Source organism: Medicago sativa, chromosome 8 (assembly GCF_051527215.1).
Source record: "Medicago sativa cultivar Bolivia chromosome 8, Bolivia_mono, whole genome shotgun sequence".
In the NCBI taxonomy this organism is placed as follows: Eukaryota; Viridiplantae; Streptophyta; class Magnoliopsida; order Fabales; family Fabaceae; genus Medicago; species Medicago sativa.
The window spans coordinates 80,268,223-80,291,929 of NC_140756.1; the positions used below are offsets into that span (position 1 = coordinate 80,268,223).

Here is a 23,707-nt window from a genome sequence, read left to right on the forward strand (position 1 = left end):
ACCCATTAAAATAATCTCACCCCTTTTGTTTCTTATTTGATCAGAACATTCAACAGAATTTGCTACGAAGCATCCCGCAAAAAACAACAATAACGAAGTTGCTAAGAAGCCTTGTTTGAGGATCAAACCGTTTCTTGCTAAGAAGAAAAAAGGAGAAAGTAAGTTTTACTCGATGTTGTATTAATATGTTCTTTGCACTTAAATTAATTTCAGTTAACATGCACTTCTTCCATATGTTATGATTTAGATTTTGACTTTAAAACCATGTGAAAATGCAAGCTCTTGATTGAGTGTTAATATGCACATAAGTTGATTATTTTTATCTTGCTATTGTTATAAATTCAATGTCATTCTTTTGGCTGCTGTGCCTCATCTTTTTCTTTTTTTAACTTTCAGCCGTATTAAAATAATCTCACCCGTTCGATTATTAATTGATCAAATGTTAAACAGAATTTGCTAAGAAGCGTCTCTCAAAAAACAACAAAAATGAAGTTGCTAAGAAGCAAAAAGTAGGGCGCACAATGGGAGAGCCTCTTACTGAGAAGCAAAAAGCAAAAGGTAGATTTTACTCAATGTTGTGATGTTGTATTAAATATTAATATGTTCTTTGCAGTGAAATTAGTTTGGGTTAACATGCACTTCATCCATCCGTTATGGTTTAGATTTTGACTTTAAAATCATGTGAAGCTACAATTTGTTTTGTTTTCTTGTTTTATCAACCTCTTGATAGTGCACAAAAGTTGGTTATGTTTATTTTGCTATGGTTGCCATACTTGTGAAATTTAGCCCATTTCATTCTATTATTTTCTATGCTGTCTCCTATGTTGTTTTTGGCTGCTATGCATTTTTTTATATATATTTTAATTTCTTCCGTATTAATATAATCTCACCCTTTCGTTTCTTATTTGATCAAAACATTAAACAGAAATGGCTGAGGGTTGCTCAAAAAACAGCAAAAATGAAGTTGTTGAGAAGCCTTATTTGAAGTTCAAATCGGCTCTTGCTAAGCAGGAAAAAGGAGAAAGTAAGTTTTACTCAATGCTGTAATATACACTTCTTTCATCTGTTATGATTTAGATTTTGACTTGAAAACCATGTGAAGCGACAATTTGTTTTGCTTTCTTGTTTTACTATTGTTGCCATACTTGTGAAATATAGCCCTTTTCATTCTCTATTTTTTCTATGATGTCTTCTATTTTGTTTTAGGCTGCAATGCCTCATCTTTTTTTTTTTTAAACATTCAGCCGTAATAAAATAATCTCACCTTTTGTTTCTTATTTGATCAAAACTTTAATCAGAATGTGCTAAGGAGCGTTGCTCAAAAAACATAAAAAATGAAGTTCCTAAGGAGCAAGAAGTAGGGACCGCAACGGGAGAGCCTCTTACCGAGAAGCAAACAAAAGAAAGTAAGTTTTACTTCAATGTGGGGGATGTTGTATTGATATGTTCTTTGCCGTGAAATTAGTCTGGGGTTAACATGCATTTCATCCATCTGTTATGATTATGAACCATGCAAAGACACAATTCTTTACGCGTTCCAATTTTATTAAAATGCAAGCTCTTGATTGAGTGTTGATATGCACATAAGTTGGTTATGTTTACCGTGGTATTGTTGCCATACTTGGGAAATTTATCCTATTTCATATTCTATTATTTTCTGTTTTGTCTTCTATTTTGTTTTTGGATGTTGGTTGAGCCTCATCATTTTTATTTTATTCCCTTTTTAACTTTCAGCCGTATTAAAATAAACTCACCCTTTCACTTCTTATTTGTCTAAAACTTTAAACAGAACCCATGAAGCAATATGGGTGGAGGAAGATCAGCCCTTGTTGTATTCGTAAGGCAAGTTATTCCTGAAACTCAACAAAGTTAACGTGGCCTTTATCATTGCTTTTGATACAAGTTTCACAAATTTATCTTGTGCATATTTCAATTCTTCAATATCAATTTCCAAACCCACAGGAATTGGTTATCAATCGTCATCTGTTGCATCCGTATAGCATAATCACGCTTGTGCCCAAGAAGAAGGCTTTACAGGTGAATATTGATAAAGACGTGGCTACTGATATGGACCCATGTGCTGATGAAATAAGTGGGAACAAGAATGGGATGGCCTAGTAGAAGAGAAAGAAGAGCAATAAGAGTAGTTATTAATACAGCAGCAGTTAATTAAGGACTCTCATTTACAGCAGTTAATTGTGTGTTAATGGGTTATGTTATGCATAACTTATGTTGTTTGCCTGAGTGTATAAAGACTCTACTTCTTTTTGGATTTTTGTTACGACTTCTTCTTTATGCATGTTTGTTATCACTAAGCTTCTGTAATATAACTATATTATAGTTTGCATCCCAATTATTCTAATCTACTTGAACCATATGATTGTCGATTTGCACGACAATCATTTTAGACGGGCAGCCTTCATGGTAGTAGATGTTTTCTTTCCTTCATTTGTTTTTTCTTCCCAATGCACTCAGCAGGAGAAGCTACTTCTTTATGCATGTTTGTTATTAATAATCTTCTCTAATATAAACTAGATTATGATTTGCATCCCAATCATAAATTTTGTGTTTGCACCGGATTAGTCCTTTAAGTTTCTGAAGTTTTAAATAGGTTCTTTTAGTTTTTGAATGTTTGCAACCTTGCCCTTACTGTGAGTGTCCGTTGATATAACGATGATGTGGCTGTTAACTTAATGACTGGGTACGAAACGTGGACTGACGGTAAGGGCATGGTTGCAAACATTCAGAAACTAAAGATATATTTGAAACTTCAAAAACTTAAAGTACTAATCTGGTACAAACACAAAACTTAAAGACCCCTTAATGTATTTTGCCTAAATTTAATAAATATCAGTTGTTTGATCCATTCGCTATGACCCATAATGTCAAACAAATGTTATGTTCTTTATCCATCCACACTATGTGTCGCAATAAAGATAAAACCAAGGGGTCAAATTGAAAAGGATGAAATATATATGGCTTCAGGAAGATCATTAGACCCACCCAGATCACCAACTACAGTAGAAACTCTTTAATTTAATACTCGGTAAATTAATAAACTCTCTAAAATAATAAATTTCTTCGATCCCGACTTGGGCCAATGTAAAAAATTGAAAAACTCGATAAAATAATAAGATAATAAATTTTTCGGGGGATCCCTTTATAATTTTCGGTCCCAAGAAAATCATAAATTAATAATTCATAGAAACTGAAAAAAATATATTAAGAATACATTGAACACATTTGTTCCTCTTGTTTACATTTACTGTACTTCAAAAGTAATTATTGATTTCCAATGCATATGATCACAGTAGTTACTAATTTACGTTGAGTTCCAAGGTTCGCTGCAACGTAATTCTAAGAGGCATATACTAATTTGCCTTTTTGTTTGGTATGTACAGTATAATTACTTAAAAACTCTTTAAATTAATAATTATTAATTTATTAATAAATTAATAACTCTCTAAATTAATAAATTTCTCCGGTCCTGACATTATTAATTTATAGAGTTTTAACTGTAATAATAGGAAGAAGCTGGCATCACGTCGAAACAGGATTACTCGTGTTGTTCATAACTCTTTTTTGTGCCTATGCAATCATCATAAATTACAAGATTGTTCATAACTCGTCTTTTCCTCTCAAGTAAGGTGGGATTTAGTATGGGAAAGGAGAGTTTTTTCCCACCATGGGAAAATTATTTTCAACCATTGGATCAAATAGAGAACATAGTCTTATCATAGACATTCAACACCAAATTTTTTCTCACAGTCACCACTCATCCACAAACGGGCTGCTGCTCCAACACCATTCTTTCTCCTTCATGCCACACCACCACTAACATCAAACCTATTGTCTCATTTTTTTTTTCAGAAGAATTAAAAAGGATATCATTGTCTCAATTTTAATCACCGTATAATGAATCAACTGATTTTAATGTTTTTAAACATTTCTATTGTTCTTTGAAGTATCGTGATTCTGATGAGTTAGATATCACAACACAAAAACTTTCTTCCAACCAAAAATAAAAAAAAAATCATAACCTTATAATCTTATAATATTGTGACAGTATTACTCATCCAATCAATAATCAAAATCCATGTAATATTAATATCCTAAAATCAGATTCAGAATCACTTATTTTCTTCCTCAGTTTCATCCTCTGATTTTCTTCCTCATCTGAATTTTGCAGAAAGTTACAATTTTTCTTACAAAAATGGCGATTTTAAGCATGAACCAGATGAAAACTCGCTATTCTGTATCTGGGTTTTCATTGAATTTGTCTAAGAAAGTTTATGCACGTCCTCGTAGACTCGTAGAGTTGATTTTAAGGTTTTTGCTTCTGAGAGTCAAGTTTCAGAGCCAGATCTTAGTGTTAACGTTAATGGTTTGCAGGAACGAGTTGCACTTGCAGGAACGAATTGCACTGTTATGAAAAGAAAAGAGTGGCAGGAAGTGGTAACCGGAAAACTAGCCGGCGGTGATGTGTGGTGGCTCTCTAGGTGACCCGGAAGTGCTATGAAAATTCCAGATCTATTTTATGTTTTTTCAGATATGTTTATGAAATCAAACAACTTGCTTCAAGCTTCCATAGGTGATAAGGAGAAGTCATTTTGAAAAGATCAACATGTGAAGAATTCAGCGCGTGAAGGATTTTGTTTTAATTTAATTGTGCCAAGAGAACAAACAAGAGGTTTCCATTAGATACATTAGGTGAAATTCCAGGGCTGGAAGTTAAGAAGATGTGAAAGAGAAAGGAAAATAATATGGTGTAGACAGACCATGATAAAATCAATGTTCCTCTCTAATCTAACGGTAAACATCAACTTTCCCATGGTGGGAAACAACTCCCCTTTCCCATTCTAAATCCCACCCTCAAGTAATTATGTCCTCAGCTTTTTGTTCTTTGAATAGTTTTTTTAAAGTTTTATTTTTGTTGATTTTACTTTCAATACTTCGTAAGTCTTAGTCTTACTAACAACTTAACTTTGCTCGATGGATGTTTGCTACATTTATTTCTATACTAGATTTGTTAAATTTATTGTACCAAAAAAAAAAAAAGATTTGTTAAATTTATTTCTTTTAGTTTTGGTTGAAGGAGCATATATTAGTATGTTTCAATGCTATGTGGATTTTTTTTGGAACTAATGTTATATCTGTGAATGGCAATACTAGGGGTGACCTGAAGGTGGACGGGATTGGCGGCAATTCAGGATATCATTTTAGGGGCATCAAAACTATGGTGTATGCACAGTAGTTAGAATCTTACTTACTTAAAATCAAAGGTAGTCTGATAGGAGTTAATCCCTAACCCTAATTGCAGCAAGGGCCCACATCCTTTATTATTAAAGCCAGACTTGATGAGCTGGCAGTGTTGCCCTAATCACTTCTGTTTTTCCCTCCATAATCCCTAATTAATGCCAATCTCAACTGCCAACCACACCCTAAATCTCAGCCTTTGATCCGATGACCTTTCATGTACCTAGATAGACCAATACAACAAATACAATCAACCTTTAGATTTTCAAGACACCCCTTTTTGCAACTCTGTCATCTCTGCCTACCTTCATTTCAATACACCAACCTTTCTCTGCCAATGAACACAATTTTACCTCCGTGTCTTTTCCACTTTTACCGTCGTCCATCTCCTCTCATCACTCCCTTCATCAACGCCCTTGGTTCCCATACCACCCTTGCCATCGTCGACTATACTGCCACCGTTTGCGACGAACGCTTCATCGGTTTTCACCTCTGCGAAAAACTCATGTCCGATATGAAGGTCTCAATATCAAAACGATCCGCAACTTGAAGGTCTCCTCAAGATGACAGATCTGGTAATTTTCAATTTTAGGTTTTTTTTTCTTTTTCAATTTAATTAGTTTTTTTATTTTGATTTGTTCTTAGAATTTTTTATTTTGATTTGTATTCCAACTGATTACATTACACGTCCACTTGATACAATTTATAGCAATTTCATTTCATTGATGCATTTTGTGGTGAGTTTTTAAGAAAATTAAGTTTCTTTTGGGTATGTGTATGAACTGCAGCAAAATCGTGGGTGTCTGATGAACAAGGCTTCTGCAATATGACAGCACCTGCAAGTAATGTTAAGGTAATTTGAGGATTGGAGAACAAGATTTCTGCAATATGTCTGAAGCTCTAATTATCTTTTTCTCATCACTATTTTACTTTCTTTTTCATGTTTTTCATTTGGTGGATATAAAGGATACCAATCAAGGGGTAGTTTACACGAATTGCTATTTCTAACTCATATGCATATTAGATTCTATTTCTATTTGATGCATCAAATGTAGTTTCTTTGTGAATAAACTAATGAAAATTTTATTGAAATAGAATCTAAACTAGAATGTGAAGTGTGTTACACATGTTGAAAAATGAAAAATGCAAAATTGAAAAGTAAGATGAGATCTGTTGAAATTGATTTTATGATATGTCGCAACTTACCATACTGTGCTCTTTCAGCCTTATAATCTTGATTAAAATACCAATATATGTTGTGATTAGTTTTACAAAATTTAATGGTAGATTTTAAGTTTCATTAGTTAATCTTTGTGTGGGTGTCTCCTTCTATCTCAAATTTGAAGCTATACATACGAGAGTTTCTGTCATAGGCGTGCATTCTTATCTCTTTCATAAATTTTGATAATTTGGTGATTTACAAGGTTTAATATTTTTTGGATCTGTTATAAGTATATTGTGTTATTTTGGTTCATTGGCTTTGATGAATTCAAATTGGGATGGGCTCATTGCGTTGCCAATCCGTTAACTTGATTTGTTTCAGCTATATTGGTGGGCTATCAAAAAGTAAGAACACATGGTATTTTTTGATGTAATGCTTGGCTTAATTGCATGATTTCTATTGGTTTTACTATTTTGTAAGTTGTGTGATTGAAACTCTATGTGATCCTTTTAATATTTTGAAACAGCTTGTGTGGTTCTCGGTTCTGGCTAAGCTTCTAAATCCCTACCTACCGTCGATGGATAGGCGTATGTGGCTCTTCCCTTGCAGCTTACATGGTTTCTGCAAATGTAAGTAATTATTTATATATAGATCAGATGTATATTTCTTTCTAAATTCGTCTGATTTTGATTTCTGATTTTTTGCTTTGGTTTGAATAGGAAGAAGAAACCATGATAAAGCAAAGTAGAGGAGACAAATCGAATGAAAATAGGCAAATAAATGCAGAGAATAACATTACAATATTATCATAATAGATAATAACATAAGGTTGATTTTTGACATACCTTTCTGGTTGCAATTTACGCCACATCTATTTGACTGAGGTTGATAATAGCTGAATTTTAAGCAGCTATTTGATTGCATTCTCTTTGAGCAAACAATGGTTACATGCCTCAGATTTAAGTGGTTTGTGATTAATGTTTAGTAGAGATTCTATATTTGTGATTATAATCAGGTTTAGTTCTATTAGTTCTATATTTATTAGCATTAGCTCTTGAAGAGTTATGTTAGGAAGAGTTTTGGGTTTTATGGTTCATGAATCTATATGTTTTGATTTCATCTGAAGTACTATATATGTTAATACCCTTCAAAGTCAATAGCAATCTCCTCTAATTCAACTGACTTTCCTTTCCATTTTGTGAGTACCACTTTCAATAAGCAATTTTAGGTAATGAAAATCAGCATGTATGGATATTAAGTTGTCATACATTTCCCAATTCCAGTGTTATATATTTTTTCTTGGTTATTTAATCTTCTACAACAATTTCATTTTACACAAGGACGTAGAAGCAAATAGAGATAGTTAAAAGACGACTCACTTTGGATCTGTACTTTGAAAAATCGAAACCAAATTGAGAGGTTGCAGAAAATGCGAGCAATCGCTGAAAGTAAAAATGCAACAAATCTATTAAATTTTTTCCATAACATACATTAAATGTTGCAGTAGCTTGGGTTGTTTTTGATTAGCCTTCTTTTGTATTTAGAGGTGCTGTTTGATCAATTTAGACAGTCTTCGGTACTTTTTGGGTACATTTTTTTGTTTAGTTAGCTTGGGTCTCCAATAGTTTTTTTTTGTTTGTAATTGGGGCCTGTTTTGTATGAATTTAAATATGCATTGATATTCATCAATCAATTGTTGTATAACTTAGTTATATTTTCATTTTACTTTCTTCACAAACATGTAAGCATCTACAATCTACTTATTATGTTATAGAAATTTTGGCATGGGTAGCTTGATACATTTGTTGTTGTTGTTTTATTTTGGTAGGTTGTAATTCATGGTTTGGGAAAAAAAGTTGAAAATTTCTGTTGTCACATGATATGGCAAAGATGGCATGAAGATATTGAGGTGGATGAAAGCAGGTTAATTTATCTGATTTATGGCTGAGAACAATGAAAGATATATGATGTGTCAGCGTGATGGCCAAAACTAGCATCTTCATGTTGGAAGACATGCATAATCTGATGGTTTAGTTGATTATTTATCTTCAAATGTTCTTAAAATCAAAAGTGTGATAAAATGCACAAGCTCAGTTTATGCTCCTATTATTCATCGTTACTAATACTATATTTAACTACACCAAAACAATGTATTGTATAAGTTAATGTAGCCTCTTCTACTATAGTTCACTGTGCATAAATGTTATAATAATAGAAAATCACTTTAAACGAAAAATTGTACCAAAAGATTTTTTTAAGCACCAAAAAGAAATGGTTTTGTAGCTATTATAATCAATTTTTATTGGACCCATGAGTGTGTTGGAAATGTCTTGCTAGCACTCAAATTTTTCATACCCAGGTTATCTCTTTCATCGATGTTAAATTTTCTTTCAAATTTCAAAGAAGACAATTTCTAATATCTGTTTCATTTGCCATGACAATCAACAAGAGTCAAGGGTAATCACTTAAAAATGTTAGAATTTATTTGTCGAGTCCAGTGTTCTCGCATGGTCAGTTGTACGTTGCAATTTCAAGAGTCACTTCAAAACAAGGTTTGAAAATACCAATCGTTGATGGAGATGGAGAGAATACTAATACGGGTCCAAATGTTGTTTATCACGAAGTCTTTCGTAATGTATCTTGATGATTAAAGTTCAAACCTTTTTCTTATGTCTGCTACCATCTCATTTTGTTGCTATTGTTGTAGTAGAAGGGAACATATTTTTAAATTTTTATAAAACTTCTATTAACTATATATGTTTACATTATTGCGACTTATTCGTTTAACTTCTTCTCGGTAGGACCCGTGCGGTAGCACGGGTCAAGTGTCTAGTTATGCTTAATCTCTTTTGCCTAAACCCTGTTTTGGCGCCTTGCAATTTTGCCCTAATCACCCAACTGCATGTATTAAATGACCTGGTGTTGACCCCACGAAGTATTTGCAAGCCCCATGGTTCATTAATTATGACAGCAGCCATGCATTGCTTAGGAACAAATGCAGCCGTTCTTTTGTGTTTAACCAATGCAAACTATTTGCATGCCCTAGACATCATTCAAGATGATAATTAAGTTGGTTTGGTGGGAGAGCTTGCAGCTCATACACTCATTAATGCGTAGACTTTCAACTGCATTTTATGTGCTCAATGTAAGTTTGTCTTACAATGCCCTTGAAATTTGATTAATTACACACCATTGAGACACGCAACTTATAGACAACATTTATTTCCTTGTCTCAAGGCCAAATCGAATTGCTCAAGTCCTATGATTTATTCCTATAAATGTGAGTTACTTAAAGTTTTATTTCTGCCATTCTCTCAATATACTTAAGTTCATATCAGAGTGCATCTGAAACTATCACTTTAGAAAACCAATCTTAGCAACTATTACCAACTTCTATGGTTTGAATACGTGATGTTTAGGGTTTGAATATGTCACATGATATGTACTGATTAAGAAGTTTTGCGTTGCAGGTTTCTTTTTTCATATTGCAGCCACTATGAAGATATATGCAAGTGTTTAGTTTCTCAAGAATCATCAGTGCATACCTGTACCCAATGCAAACACATACTGTCCAACCACTTTGTGTCATTAATTAGTTTTGTGGTGCTCAAGGTGATAAGAGGGGTTGATATGAGCATTGCCATACCTATACTCATTAGTTACTGTTTTGTGCGCTCAAAGTGATAGGCTCATTGATAGGATGACAGGCACAACTAACTCATTAATGAGTAGAGTTTTTGAATCAGGTTGTGTGGTCGATGTGATTTTGTCCTACCATGAACTTGACCTCCAAATTTATGAGATACCCTGGAGACCTACAATTTCCGGACATCATTTATTACGTTGTAATTCTGTGTTGAAACTTTCCTCTAAGCCACTACTATAAATTCATGTTACCATTGTTTTGTTTGGACATTATCTCAGAAAAGCTTAAGTTCATATCAGAATTCATTAGAAAAGTTGGTTGAATCTAACCATGGCAGGCAAAGGTTTGTTTTTGTATTCTCTAATATTTTTTGTCTCCATGGATTGTTTCAATTCTTTGTACATGATTAACATGTTCTTTGCTGGGCAGGAAAAGCTTCAAAAATCACAAAATTTGCAGACATTGTTGGTGGAAAGATTGACTTCCAGATCCAAGTTAGGGTGGTTAATCTTTGAATTACTCCTGGCCGTTTCAATCCTAATGAAGTTGGCCGTATGCATATGATCTTGCTTGATGATCAGGTAATGTCTTGACTCTAATGTACTGTAACACACATGTGAAAATTATGTTTGCTTGAACTAATTCTTCCTTTGAGTATGTAAAGCCAAACAAAAAAAAAAATGAGTCGTAATATATTAAAACTTAAAAGGTAAATTGTCAGGGTAGAAACTTTATATTACATGTTAGGTGTTTAGACATGTTCATTCATATTAGGTTGTTGATTCCTCTATAGAATTAGATTGATTGTAGTTTTGGGTACGACATTTGCATGTTAAGGTATTGCATGTGGTTCTTTGGAATGTTTCCCATGGGTTGTTGTGTTGAAACTACATTAGTAATAACTCCAATTCAGGTTTAATATTAAATAATTTTGGTTCTGTTATATACTTTGTTAATTATTATTTTGACTTTAATTGCAATACATGCTTATATGAAAAGAAATGGTTTAAATTGAATGTAAGTGATGTATTGCAAACTGAGTTGGATTTGTTGTGTTAGGGTGTAAAAATCCATGCAAATGTAAGAAAGAATTTGGTGCCTCTGTTTAAGGATCAGTTTGAGGTTGTGTCATTATACGTGATTGAAAAGTTTATGGTTGCACAAAATGATTTTATTTTCCAGACCACTACAAGCTTAATCTCATGGGAGGAACCACTGTTTTCGAGCTCAAGGATTCTTCTGATATTCCAAAAAGGCATTTTGAATTCATGTCTTTCCGATCGAAATCTAATGGTGTTTGAAGATATTGGTTATTGATGAAGAAGGGAAAGATAGATGTGTGACATCTAATGTCGTTTACAAGGAAATTTTCCAGAATGTACTTTAATTTTATTATACATTGTTTCACTTGCTTATATAAATTAAAATTTATGTTTGTTGCATTCATAGATGAGCCATATTCTAGAATGATAATTTTATTTCCTCATGCTTGAGTTAATTGTAATCATAATGAATTGATCCAGAGATCCGCGCGACAGCGCGGGTCAATAGTCTAGTTATACAAAAAGTTTCTTTTTTTAACACGTTTTGATTAATTATATCAAAAAAATATTTTTAGAGAACTTTGATTACCTTGGTATCATGATCATTGCTATAGTCTATATTATACTATGTTTTTTATTTTTAGGTATAACAAATTTATTTAAAACTTAGAGATTAATTAGAATAGTCTGACAATAAACAACTTTACACTATAAACCAATTATAATTATCTCATTAGACACATCATCTTAAGTGTTAAAAATAGAAAAAAATCAAATGAAATCTTTTCCAATAAATGTCTTCTACCCATGTTTCTTAATTTGGTCATTTGATTTAACATTTTCAATCTGCATTATAATAGTGCATCATTTCACACTAAAATCAATAAAACATCATGTAAAAAAAATAAAATTAAGCACGGTATCTCGTGTGTGGATCTCCATTTGTAATTGGAAGGGTCAATTTTTCTATATTGAGAGGGCCTAAATTTTCTGCACAGTTGTTCTTGTTTGATCTGGTATAAGTCAGAAAGGATCTCACTTGGAGTCATGTGGACCAAGTTTTGGTTCATCTGATTCCTTTTTATATGGGTGTGTTGTTTTAAGTGTATTTTTTTATCATATGCATTGTGTACTAGTCTTGGATTTATAAAGACAACATCCATAAGGCTTGTAGATTTTCTTCATCGTCTTCAAGAAAAATGTTTCAAGGACATGCTGCTTTAAAACGAGAAAGAGACGCACCAAAGAAATTGAAGATCATAACCAAACAAACCTATAATGATAAAATCAATTTCGTTTAGGAAAATGTTTATTATTACGGAAGTTGGCAGTGAAGAAAAGCAAGAATGGTTTTTGGCCTTTGATTTCCACCCACACCTGACCTCCGTGTCCAAAACCGTGATTGTTTTGTTTCCTTGCCTATAAACACTTGACACGTGGCAATTCTTGCTTTTCTTGCATACTTTTCTATGTAACAAGAGTAACTCTCGGGTGAACACAAAGATTTGGACCCTCTATTTGGTCACACACATATAAAAAGAAAAAAGTAAAATAATAATAATTAAATAATCATTCATTTTCAAATGATTATAACATGTCCACTTTTTTGTGTGTGTGACCAAATAGAGGCTTCAAATCTTTGTGTCCATCCAAGAATTATTCTGTAACAAATAGCGACACCCTTTCGTTTATTCAGCTAAATTGAAACAAAATTGTTCGAGGATATAAAATAAGGGGAAATGTTAACCGGTGCCCTGGGGCACTGGTTAAGGAAGCAAAAGTATGAGCTTTTGCATTGAAAATTGTGTAATCAATGTTTCAAAAGTCAAAAAATGTCTTTTTCAATTTAATTTTTCCTTTTTTATATACCTTAACCAGTGCTCCGGAGTCACGGTTAACACAACCCTAAAATAAGAAATCAAATATCATAGAAATTATTACCATTTTGTGATGGATTTGTTGTTAATAGGAACTAGACAAAGGTAGGAAAAGGTTAGGGAAAGCGAGAGAGACTTAGAGCATCTCCAATGGGGGTTCTTACTTAACAATGACCACTCCCTGTTAAGGACCCTCCATTGGAGGAAGAAAAAATGAGTCCCCGTTAAGGAACGGGCAACTATATAAGGACCCTCTCTCTCATGAGTAACTAACGGGTCCCACGTTTAAAAAGTAATAAAATGTGTACTACTTGGTCCCACTTGCATAAAGGAGTAATAAAATGTGTACTACTTGCTCCCACTTGTAAAAAGGAGTAATAGATAAATTATTTTTGTTTAATGATATAAAGATAGTGGGACATATTTAAGTATTTTTCATTGGAGTCCTTATTAGTGTATTACCATTGGAGTCATTGAGTCCTTAATAGGTACTTTTATTAAAAAATTATAAATAAGTGATGTGTCACGTGGGATCCATTTAAGGAGTCCTTATTAGGGAACTACCATTGTGGATGCTCTTAGGCGGATGTTGTAATTTTGTAATTCCCTAGTTTTAGGCTAATAATAAATGTGGGATCTGACATTTATTTTCCAGATTTTATTTGATTTTTCTTTTTTGAACACTTAAATGATATGACTAGTTTAATGATTTTAATTGGTTGATGGTATAAAGCTAGTTTACACCGTAAATTTATTTTAATTAATCTCTAAAACTTATCTTTCCCTACCATCATTTTAACTCTGAAAAATTGATTATGGGTCTGTTTGGTAACACCCGAAAAAGAGCTTATAGTTTATATCTGATAGCTTATAAGCTCGTCTGACAAAAAAAGATTTGTTTGGTAACACTTTTTTACAACGAGCTTATAGCTTATTTCAGGAGCTTATAAGCTTTTTTTAAGAAGCTATTCCAAGTAGCGTTTGAGCTTATAGCTTATAGCTTATCATCTTTTATTCCATTTTTACCCTTATTAGTTTGACTAAATTCCATTTTTTACCCTTTAACATTCATTATATTATACATTAAAGTACATATGGTTTAAACATGCATATATGAATGATTCTTTTTTTAATGAAAGATATTTTTTTACTGTTACGTTTACGCTACTTTTTTTTTTTTTTTACAATTGTTAGGTTTTTTTTTTTGTAACTATTTCAATATTTACTATCGCTATATTGTTATGGCAGAGCATTATTTTTACGCTTTACTTTTTTTTTTTTTTGGGTACAAACTACTTTTTATTTTAAAGAAGGTACAAACTACTGTTACATTTAAAATATGTAATTTTGTTTTTGAAGCGATATAATTTTATTTATTGTTAATATATTTTTAACACTTTATATGTAATTTTTCTAGACAAATGAAAATAAATATAAATTAATATTTAGGGATTAAAAATTAATTTAATAATAATATTAAATTAATAAATTTAAATTATTAAATTTTAAGTACTTAAACATTAGTTGATATAAACTTTATTATGAATTAAAAATGTCCTTTTATGTCATTTTACATTTATCAGCTAGTTGAACCGTTAATTTTACCAAACACTTCAAGTAGCTTATCAACTACTCCCTCCGTTTCAAAATGAGTGTCGCTTTAGCCAAAAAAAATTGTTTCAAAATGAATGTCGCTTTACATTTCCAATACAACTTTAATTTTTTTCTTCCAACTTTACCCTCTCCAACTTTTCTCTCACACAATTTTCAATGCAACTTTAATTTTGTCTTTTTCTTATAAAGTAAGGGCAGTTTAGTAAAAGCGTTATATTCAATGATTATTTCATTCTATTTCTTAATTTGTGTGCCAAAGTCTAAAGCGACACTCATTTTGAAACGGAGGGAGTATAAGTTATCATCTATAAGTCATCAGCTATCAGCTATAAGTCATCAGCTATAAGCTATCAACTAGCTTATCAGTCATCCGCTATTTTTAGCAAACAGAGCCTATATGTTCTGCCAAGCATATATGGGATATGTCATGTCACAAGGGACATTGACACATCTTAAAAAATAGAGTGAAGGATGAAAAGTCATAAAAAATAACATGTAGTGACCAAAAAGTTGATTTATAATATAGGGGGTCAAAACTTATAAAATTTCTTTTTGAAGGAAAACTTATCAAATTTGAAATTAGAGGACCAAAAATGCATTTAGGCCCTTACATTTTATTACTTTATTGCCAACAAAACAAATATGATATGAAAATACTGAAAGTAATCTCTATCACTTTAATTCATTTAATATCTATCCATAAATCCAAACTAATTCCAGATGAACTATGTCAAAATTTCCCAACTTTACTATAATTCTACTGCCCGTAAAAAAAAAATTAAAAGGAAAAAAATTAAAAAACTTTTGGGTTTGATCAAAGGTATAAACACATAAACTACTCAGATAAATACTGGAAAAAAGTGAATAGATAATGTGACACAGCAAATGAAAATAGTATTATGAAAGAAAAAGAAAAAAAATAAAAAACGGAACAAGATAATAAATATCCTTGGATAGATGACGATTCACAACATTGTTACTCTAACTAATCAATACACCAGTACTGGAATCAAAATTTATGCTCCACATGATGCCCCCAAACTGAATTCTGCTTTCATTCAATTCAACATATCCATCCAAATGAATTTGATACCATATCCTTTAACCATCACCCATAAATTCTCTTGCAAGCTGGACACATCCTTTTAAGAGTAACTTTATTGACCTATAAACAGTACCTTTTAACTAGCTTTACACTGTACTTTGTTGCCTACAATTTGGAAACCTATATTCCAATGCAGAGATACCTTATTAGTTAAAAGAAACAAACAAATAGAGACCTTTTAAACCATATATGGAAGAAGAAAATGACATGTTACGAGTAATGAGATCCCTAAAGTTTCTACAAAAAGCTCCTCTCCTTAAAAATGAAAACGGTAGAATTTCCAAAATGAACGTGGACATTTTTCCGTTTTGTAGCATAACAGATGAAAACTAGTATTTGAGGCATCAGAATATAAAGGGAACTGCACCACCACAACCATTTTAAGTATCTTAAACAAGACCAACACAAGTTTACATAAGAGTGAACAGTCCCAGTCACATCAATTAGCTATTTCAGAATAAAAAAGTTTATCACTTTAATTTATGATGCCATAAACACTACTAAAAAATTTAACTATGCTATAAACACCAGTACACCACTCAAGAATACATAAAAATCAACACTTTCGTTTTGCAAGATAAAAATCAACACCAAGATGATCAATGAACACCATAATAATAATTTTGTATAACCATGATAATAATATACATAAGTACAGAGTATTCGTCGCCGTGTAACAATGACTAATCTCTATTAGATTTTCACTCTACACAAAAATCAGGGATGAATCTCTAACCACTTGTTTAAAGGATCAGAACCCGTACCATAATATTATCAAACAAAATGAAAAAACTGTACCAACAAGAATATAAAATGAAAAACAGTACCAACAAGAGAGCATATCTTTATCAGCATAAAGATTTAATGCCAAAGGGAAAGATTACTATTTGGGGGAAATTAGTTAGTAAATCAGAAAACAGAAACACAGCCATTAAAAAATAACAACCTCACCCAGAAAGTACACTTTAATATCCCCATTCCCTACGTCTTTGTTTGAGGTGGATAGACTCAAAAACCAAAACCCATACAATCAGAGAACACAGAAAAGGAAAAAACAAAACCACATAGCTAAATACTACTCCCTTCTCAAGAGAGAAGGAGAAAAAAAAGTCAAACAAAGTTGATGAATTTGGTTAAATTCATCAATTTTGAACCCAAAGTCAAAAAAAGTCAAATTGATGTATTTGAACCCAAATACATCAATTTTGTACAACAGTTCTTCATTTTATATTTGAGATCAGATTTGATGAGATCGCAAAAACAGAAAATTATTCATTCAATTTAATGAAGATTATATACAAATAATATTAGATCCAACGAAAAAAGCTTCTCTAAAAAAAACAATATTAGATTTAACAATGTTCTTCTCCATAACAACAACAAGAGAACTAATCAGAAAATGAGCAATAGGCATGACAACAATAGTAAAATCTTTTGTTGTTTATATATTCAACGACAATTAAACTACAACAAACAAAAGCAATTAGGTTTAATTAACAAACTAAAAACAAATCAAAACGAAAAATAAATAAAAAGAAAAGACAACGAAGAGAGGGAAAAGTGAGCGCTGGATGCAGAGGTTTATCGACCGATTCATGTTTGTTTTGCGAGACAAACAAAATTCAGGAACAGATCGATGAACCGCTGCATCCAGTGACGAACTTCGCCTTATCTCTATTCTATTCTATTCTACACCATCAATCAATTTATAGATCGGTCAAGGAAAAATCAATCAATCTCATGAAGTGAGAAACGTAGATCTGAAACATAAATATCCAAATCCACAAATATAAATTGAACCTAAGTAATAAATTGAAATAAAAAGAAAACAAAGAAACCGATGAATTAAGAAAATAGAGAGAATAATATATGTGAGTATTTTGATGTGAACCAGGAATCAATGGAGTCACCGTTGCGGAAAGTGTCTCTCTCTCTCTCTCTCTCTCTCTATACGCTTTGTGTGTATGTGTATGTATGTACTGTGAGTTATAGATCCACAGTGTGACTTTTCAAGGAGCAATCATTCTATAATTTCTTTGTTGGTTATTATAGAGTTAGGGAATGACTATTGCACCCCTACTTTCCATAACTCAATTCATGCCTTTCCTGGATAACGACAACAAACCCTACATAAATTAATTAATCAAAAAATAACAATAATTATGAGGAAGAAAAATTTGAAGGGTAAATTTTACTCCATCCGTCCCACAATACATGACACAGTTGACCATATTACGCATGTCAATTGCATAATTTTGAGCTTAAATATCTTGAATAATATATTAGAAAAAATTATGAAAATTTGATATTTTGAAAATACTCATCAAGACGAATCTAACGACATCTTATATGATATTATTTATCTTTGTATATTAGTAGAAAAATATGGTCAAAGTAAGTTAGGTCAAAATTGCACATTTTCAAATGAGTCATCTATTATGGGACGGAGGGAGTAGTAGTTTTTTCTGTTAGATCATAATTTCAACTCATTTTTTCTTAGCTCAAACCATTTCACAACCACTAAGAAAATCTTAGTTACCCATTTGAGATTGGCCTAGTGGTTGGTTTAGGATTTCTCGGTTTGCTCCTCTAACTGTTTCAGGTTCGATTTTTCATGTGTCAATTTTGGTAGGCATGTTCATACAAAGATTTGCTCTGCCTTTAAATAAGGTCCCGCAAGTAGGCGGTGGGATTGACCCCCTCAGATTAGTCAATTATTGGGTCAGATATCGAGTTTTTAAAAAGAAAAATAAATGTTAGTTTTGGTATTTTGTTGGTGTAAAACAATTTACACTTTCAAACAATCACAAAATATATTTTGTATGAATTTTAGGATATGAATGTTTTTTTTCACAAAATTTAGTTCAACAAAAAAAAATTGAAATTTGTTGAGTATGGCCCATATTTGTTAAGTACAGTTAATTAGAGGTATTATTGTAATCTGAATGAACTTGGTTTTATGGCTAGAGTTCCAAATCGTTGTGATCTCATAATCCAAATTTAGTACCTTGTTGAAGACATCAAGAGGTCTAGAGTAGAGAGAATATTATTATTAGTGCATGTGTACATGCCAATTGTGACAACTCCTATAAGATGGACTACTCTAAATGGAGGAGTGATCAAAACTAACTGCAATGCTGTTGTTTTGCAAAATTAACTGGGCACTACTTGTGGGGTTTTGTAAGGGAATGTTGGAACATGCTCGACGATATCCAAGCTGAACTATGGGGTGTAGCTATAGAAATAGGTCATATTCATGTCATTTTGGAGATTGGTGCGCTTAATGTCATTTACCTGTTAAAGAATTGATGTTGGTCTATAGTCTCTATACACTCTTGTGATGTGTTTTGGTGGCATTACTTAGAGAACTTGCAAGGGATATAGAGGATAGTTATTTTAGACATGTATCATGAAGTGTCGATTTTGCTACGAACTACTTGTAAAAGCATGGATTATCACTAGGTGGGATGAGTGACACCAATGAAAGTATGCTTGGTTGTGTGTCAAACTTCCTTTTGGAAGATGCGATGCATTGTGCTTCTCCCATATAAATTATACGGAAATGCTTATCATAGGGAGACATTGCATCGCGACTGTTTCCAGAATGACGTGGCAACATAATATCCTTTTGATTTTACAAGTATATATTTTTACCAACTAGTACAAATACAAGACCAATGTCATTGCCGTTCATACGAGAGTTAATTAGAATGGCTATTTGCTGTATTTGTACTAGTTGGTGATTTGCAAATTAAAATATATATGTATTGGTACATTACATACATGATGTACCTTCTTACAATAATGGAAAAAATCTTTCAATGAGTAGTGTACGTTCTTAACAATAACCAAAGTATGATGATGACAAAGCCACCTCAACTTAGCTGTAGACTGAGGACGGTAGAGAGGAAGCATCACATGGATGAGCTAGACGCATGCATGAAGTATATGAGTTGTGTTGCTTTCATAATACAGTCTAGGAAAAATAAGTTATTTTGTCACGGGATGAATTGTGCAAAAGAAAAAATATGAAGAAAAAAAATTAGAAAAATAGACTTATAAGTAGGTTTACATGTAAAACATAAAAATATGAGATTAGTAAGTAGATTTACAGCTAAACTTCATTACAAAATTCACTAAAGAAGTATAGAAATTTACATCTAAATCATAAAATGTAGAAATTAGTAGTATAAGTAGCTTTTCATCTAAACATCGGCACAAAATTCACCCAAAAAAATTGACTTGAAATTAATCCAAAAAAAACCTCGGTACAAATTAAATATCAATTTTTTGCAAAAATTATATATTCAACACTATGAAAATGGGACCTAAATCACAGTTTACCACTTCCTCTTAAAAAAAGTTTAAGCACCTTAAATTGCTCACAAACTGCTTGAATTTTCATATAAGCCTCTAATCAAGTCTTAATTTGTTCGCATGCAATTTGGAGTTACGAACCGATCCGTTTTTAACCTATAACTGACCCAACTCACTTGTACTACACTTCTCCATCACCACATACATACTTATTCTAGATTCGGGTGCAACTCCCAAACTAAGAGTAAATGTAGTTCATAACAGATCGGGTTCTAACTGCTTATCGCATATGAACGGGGATTAGTATCCGATGGAGGCATTATTGGCATTTCGAGATGTTTGTGAGCAATTTAAGGTGCTTCAAGAGCAATTTTCCTAAACATTGGATACGATACCTTTTTTTGGACAAGAAATTCTTGATCCGTGCAATTTTTTAAGTTGGCATCTATTCCATGCTAAAATAATGCAAGTTACAATAACCAACGCTAATCATCAATTGACCAACCTTATAAAATTCTAATATAATCCTAAAATTACAAGGATAGTACACCAATTACCATGATTAAATTAATACCAAGAATCCAAGACTAGCATTTCTCGTGAGTTTCCCAGAAAGCACAAGACTAGCATCAGTGACCCTAACTTAATATAATAATCTCATATAGCCACCGACGCGCTTTATGTTCCAAACCTTTCAAAAGGCACATCCCATTCATCACATTCATACCAAAATAAGTCACACCTCTCTTCCTAACTTTTCATTTCAATTTTGCTCTATCAATTAATATGTCAAAGGTTAAAGTTGATCAACTTAATCAACTAAGAGAAATCTTCAGTCGATTCGACATGGATTCCGATGGCAGCCTAACAATGTTAGAACTAGCAGCACTTATTCGTTCGTTAGGGCTAAAGCCTTCAGGTGACGAAGTTCAAATCTTATTAGCCAAAATGGATTCAAACAGAAACGGTTCGGTTGAGTTCGATGAATTAGTAGAAGCCATAATGCCGAACATGAATGCAGAAGTATTGGTGAATCAAGAACAACTCATAGGTGTGTTCAAATGCTTCGATCGCGATGGGAATGGATTCATTTCAGCTGCTGAATTGGCTGGAGCAATGGCTAAAATGGGTCAGCCACTTACATATAAAGAGCTTATTGAGATGATTAGAGAGGCTGATTTGGATGGTGATGGTGTTATTAGTTTTAGTGAGTTTGCTACAATCATGGCTCGCTCTGCTTCTGATTTATTAGGAGTCTTTGAATACAGAAACAAAACACATTCATTTCAATTATAACTTCTTGTAGATGTTCTTAAATTTTTTCATGTTTGGTTGAATTGAATGTGTAGCTTGTACTATACTCCCTCTGGTCACATTTATAAGCAAAAAGCAACTTTTTAGATACATCCAATAATTAATGTATCTAACCCATAAATGTGACCGGATACATTAATTATTCAATGTACATAAAAAGTCATTTTTTTGCTTATAAATGTGACCGGATGGAGTAATTGTTTTGTGGTATGATTTGATGGAATGGAATTAAATATGGATATTTGATTTGTCCACTCCTGCATTGTTTGATATTACCACTAGTACTCTTTTTTCTTTGATCCATAAGGCTTTGTTTGGGAGTTTGGAGGGGAAGGGAGGGGAGGGCTTTGGGGGTTGGAAATATATAGAAAAATGGAGAAAAAATTCACATTTTTTGAAAGAACAGCTTTTTAGAGAATGATAAACTAATACTTATGATTAATATAATTTTAAGAATATAATAACAACATAGACTGGATTTGAAAAATTCATATAAACCCTCCATAACCCCAAAAATCCTCCCCCAATACAATTTTTGAGTTCCCCCAAATGAGGGAGATTTTTTTATTATGAGTAAAAAATTAACCTCCAAAGCCCTCTCCTCCCAATGTCTTCTATTTCTTCCACTTACTCCTTCCTTTTTTCCAAAACACTCCCCTCCCCTCCAAACTCTCAAACAAAGCCTAAGGATATTCTTTTTTATATCAAACCTTACCTCAATAATTAGTTACAAGAGTTTGTGTCCCTTTTTCATTTGTTAGAAGAGTAAATAATTAGTACTTCAAAAAAAAAAAAAAGAGTAAATAATTAGTTATTGTGTGCATATCATGTACAATTTCAGATCATTTAGTCCCTCTTAGAACTACCAGTTATTGATGTTATGTTATCCCTTCTTGATAAGAAATTTAAAACCAATAGAACCACTTTGTAAAAGTCAAACTATTTTAGGGTATGGAGGTGAGTGCTTTAAATAATTTGTTCACATGCATATATTAATAAGGAAATTCTACGGTGCAGTCACCCAAATGACTTTTTCAATAAAGTCAAATCTTTTAAATCAGTTTGTTCAAAAACCGGCTTTAAAAGTCTAAATAATATAATAATGGAATTTATTAAAGGACCAACAGGGAAGTGTATTTTACAACCCTTTATATTATGTCCAAATTATCAAGACATTACACTAGTAAAAGCACAGATTAGATGGTGTGATACAACGGCTGAATATTTTTTAGATAAATATTTATATGAAAGTCATGAAAATGAAGATCATTTTTTATATAATGAATATAAAGGATTAGCTCAAGATTTAAGAGACAAACTTAAAGAATTAGCTAGATGAGTGAAGAAAACAATACACTCACAACCAGAGTCAAAGCTTTGCTTGACGAAACCAAGAAATTAAATGAGAGATTTGAAAGACAAATTTCTTTTCTTGAAACCTTACCTCAAATCTTTAAACAAAATAGTTTATTCACAAAAGATTATGAGCAAGGATTAGAAAGACCCCATGAAACCTGGGCAAATATAGAAAAAGATTTTCCATGCTACAACAAAAATGAGAATCAGAAATATCCTCATATATATCATTCTTTTAATCCTCAATTAAACAATATAACTGATATGATTAATTATATCATAAAAAATTGTTGTTGTAAGCAAAATCATTCTCCTCAACTTAAAGAAGGGGGGAAGAATAAGGAAAAAATCGAAACATCTTTATTTACTCACTATAAAAAATGAGTATAGAAGAAAACATAGAGTATCAACTCGAAAAATTAGATCAACTTATGGCTACTTTAGACATAAGTGAAAAAGATTCCATTAAGGAAGAACCGGAACCTAAAGATCTAGAAGATTTTGTCTACGACTTTAGTTCTGACGATGAATCAAAAGACGATGGAAATTTCGTTAAAATAGAACAATTAGAAATGGGCGAAAGCTCAGGAACAAAAAGAGGACCCTCTTATAATTGGAATACAGAATTCCATAGAGAATTTTCTCAAGCTAAATTCCAAAGAATTCCTATGAATTATATTCCCAAACATAGTGTAAATGATGGAAGTGGAATTCTAAATATTGATTGTGTTGACAATCTTGTTCAAGCCATAAGAAACTGGTATAATAAAAATACTATCCAAATACAATTAGATAGTGATTTAAAAGGTTTAAGCCCAAAGCAGATTTTTAATTATCTTTTGTGTAGAACAGAAGGTAATGCATATAAATTTCTGGCTGAAAAACCTGAAGAAGAACAAACTGCAGAAAATAGTATGGGTATGATAAATAAAATCTTTGAATGGCTTTTAAATGAATTCAAGGGATGGCAAGATACGGTAGATTCAAATACCGCCTTCAATACTGAAAAATTATGGA

At 32.1% G+C, this 23,707-nt stretch overlaps 1 protein-coding gene, 2 long non-coding RNA genes and 1 pseudogene across 4 annotated transcripts; all 4 read left to right on the top strand.

Moving 5' to 3' along the window:
• The first annotated feature begins 49 nt into the window (after positions 1 to 49).
• LOC146902063 (uncharacterized) lies at positions 50 to 2,567 on the top strand. Its single transcript, XM_085731554.1, has 6 exons — positions 50 to 158; positions 451 to 558; positions 926 to 1,024; positions 1,299 to 1,406; positions 1,790 to 1,842; positions 1,963 to 2,567. Exons 2-6 carry the CDS (start codon positions 522 to 524, stop codon positions 2,116 to 2,118), a joined length of 453 nt encoding a protein of 150 aa, XP_085587680.1. The 5' UTR covers positions 50 to 158; positions 451 to 521; the 3' UTR covers positions 2,119 to 2,567.
• Positions 2,568 to 5,361: 2,794 nt separating this feature from the next.
• LOC146902064 (uncharacterized) lies at positions 5,362 to 8,654 on the top strand. Its single transcript, XR_015022166.1, has 4 exons — positions 5,362 to 5,831; positions 6,045 to 6,109; positions 6,945 to 7,047; positions 8,247 to 8,654. It is a non-coding gene; the product is annotated as an uncharacterized LOC146902064 (long non-coding RNA).
• Positions 8,655 to 9,631: 977 nt separating this feature from the next.
• Positions 9,632 to 11,550, top strand: LOC146902065 (uncharacterized). Of its 2 annotated transcripts, XR_015023411.1 has the most exons (4): positions 9,632 to 9,698; positions 9,889 to 10,407; positions 10,494 to 10,645; positions 11,124 to 11,550. It is a non-coding gene; the product is annotated as an uncharacterized LOC146902065 (long non-coding RNA). The 2 variants fall into 2 exon arrangements; XR_015023410.1 differs by lacking the exon at positions 9,632 to 9,698 and having other exon boundaries at positions 9,721 to 10,407.
• Positions 11,551 to 20,702: 9,152 nt separating this feature from the next.
• Positions 20,703 to 21,588, top strand: LOC146902066 (putative calcium-binding protein CML16 pseudogene; annotated as a pseudogene).
• Positions 21,589 to 23,707: the final 2,119 nt, after the last annotated feature.

Bases quoted from the DNA above. Each gene is read 5' to 3' on its own strand.
- LOC146902063 (XM_085731554.1), top strand. From the start codon at position 522: ATGGGAGAGCCTCTTACTGAGAAGCAAAAAGCAAAAG. The intron at 1,407-1,789 runs GTAAGTTTTACT...AACTTTAAACAG, and splicing joins CGAGAAGCAAACAAAAGAAA to AACCCATGAAGCAATATGGG. The intron at 1,843-1,962 runs GCAAGTTATTCC...CCAAACCCACAG, and splicing joins GCCCTTGTTGTATTCGTAAG to GAATTGGTTATCAATCGTCA.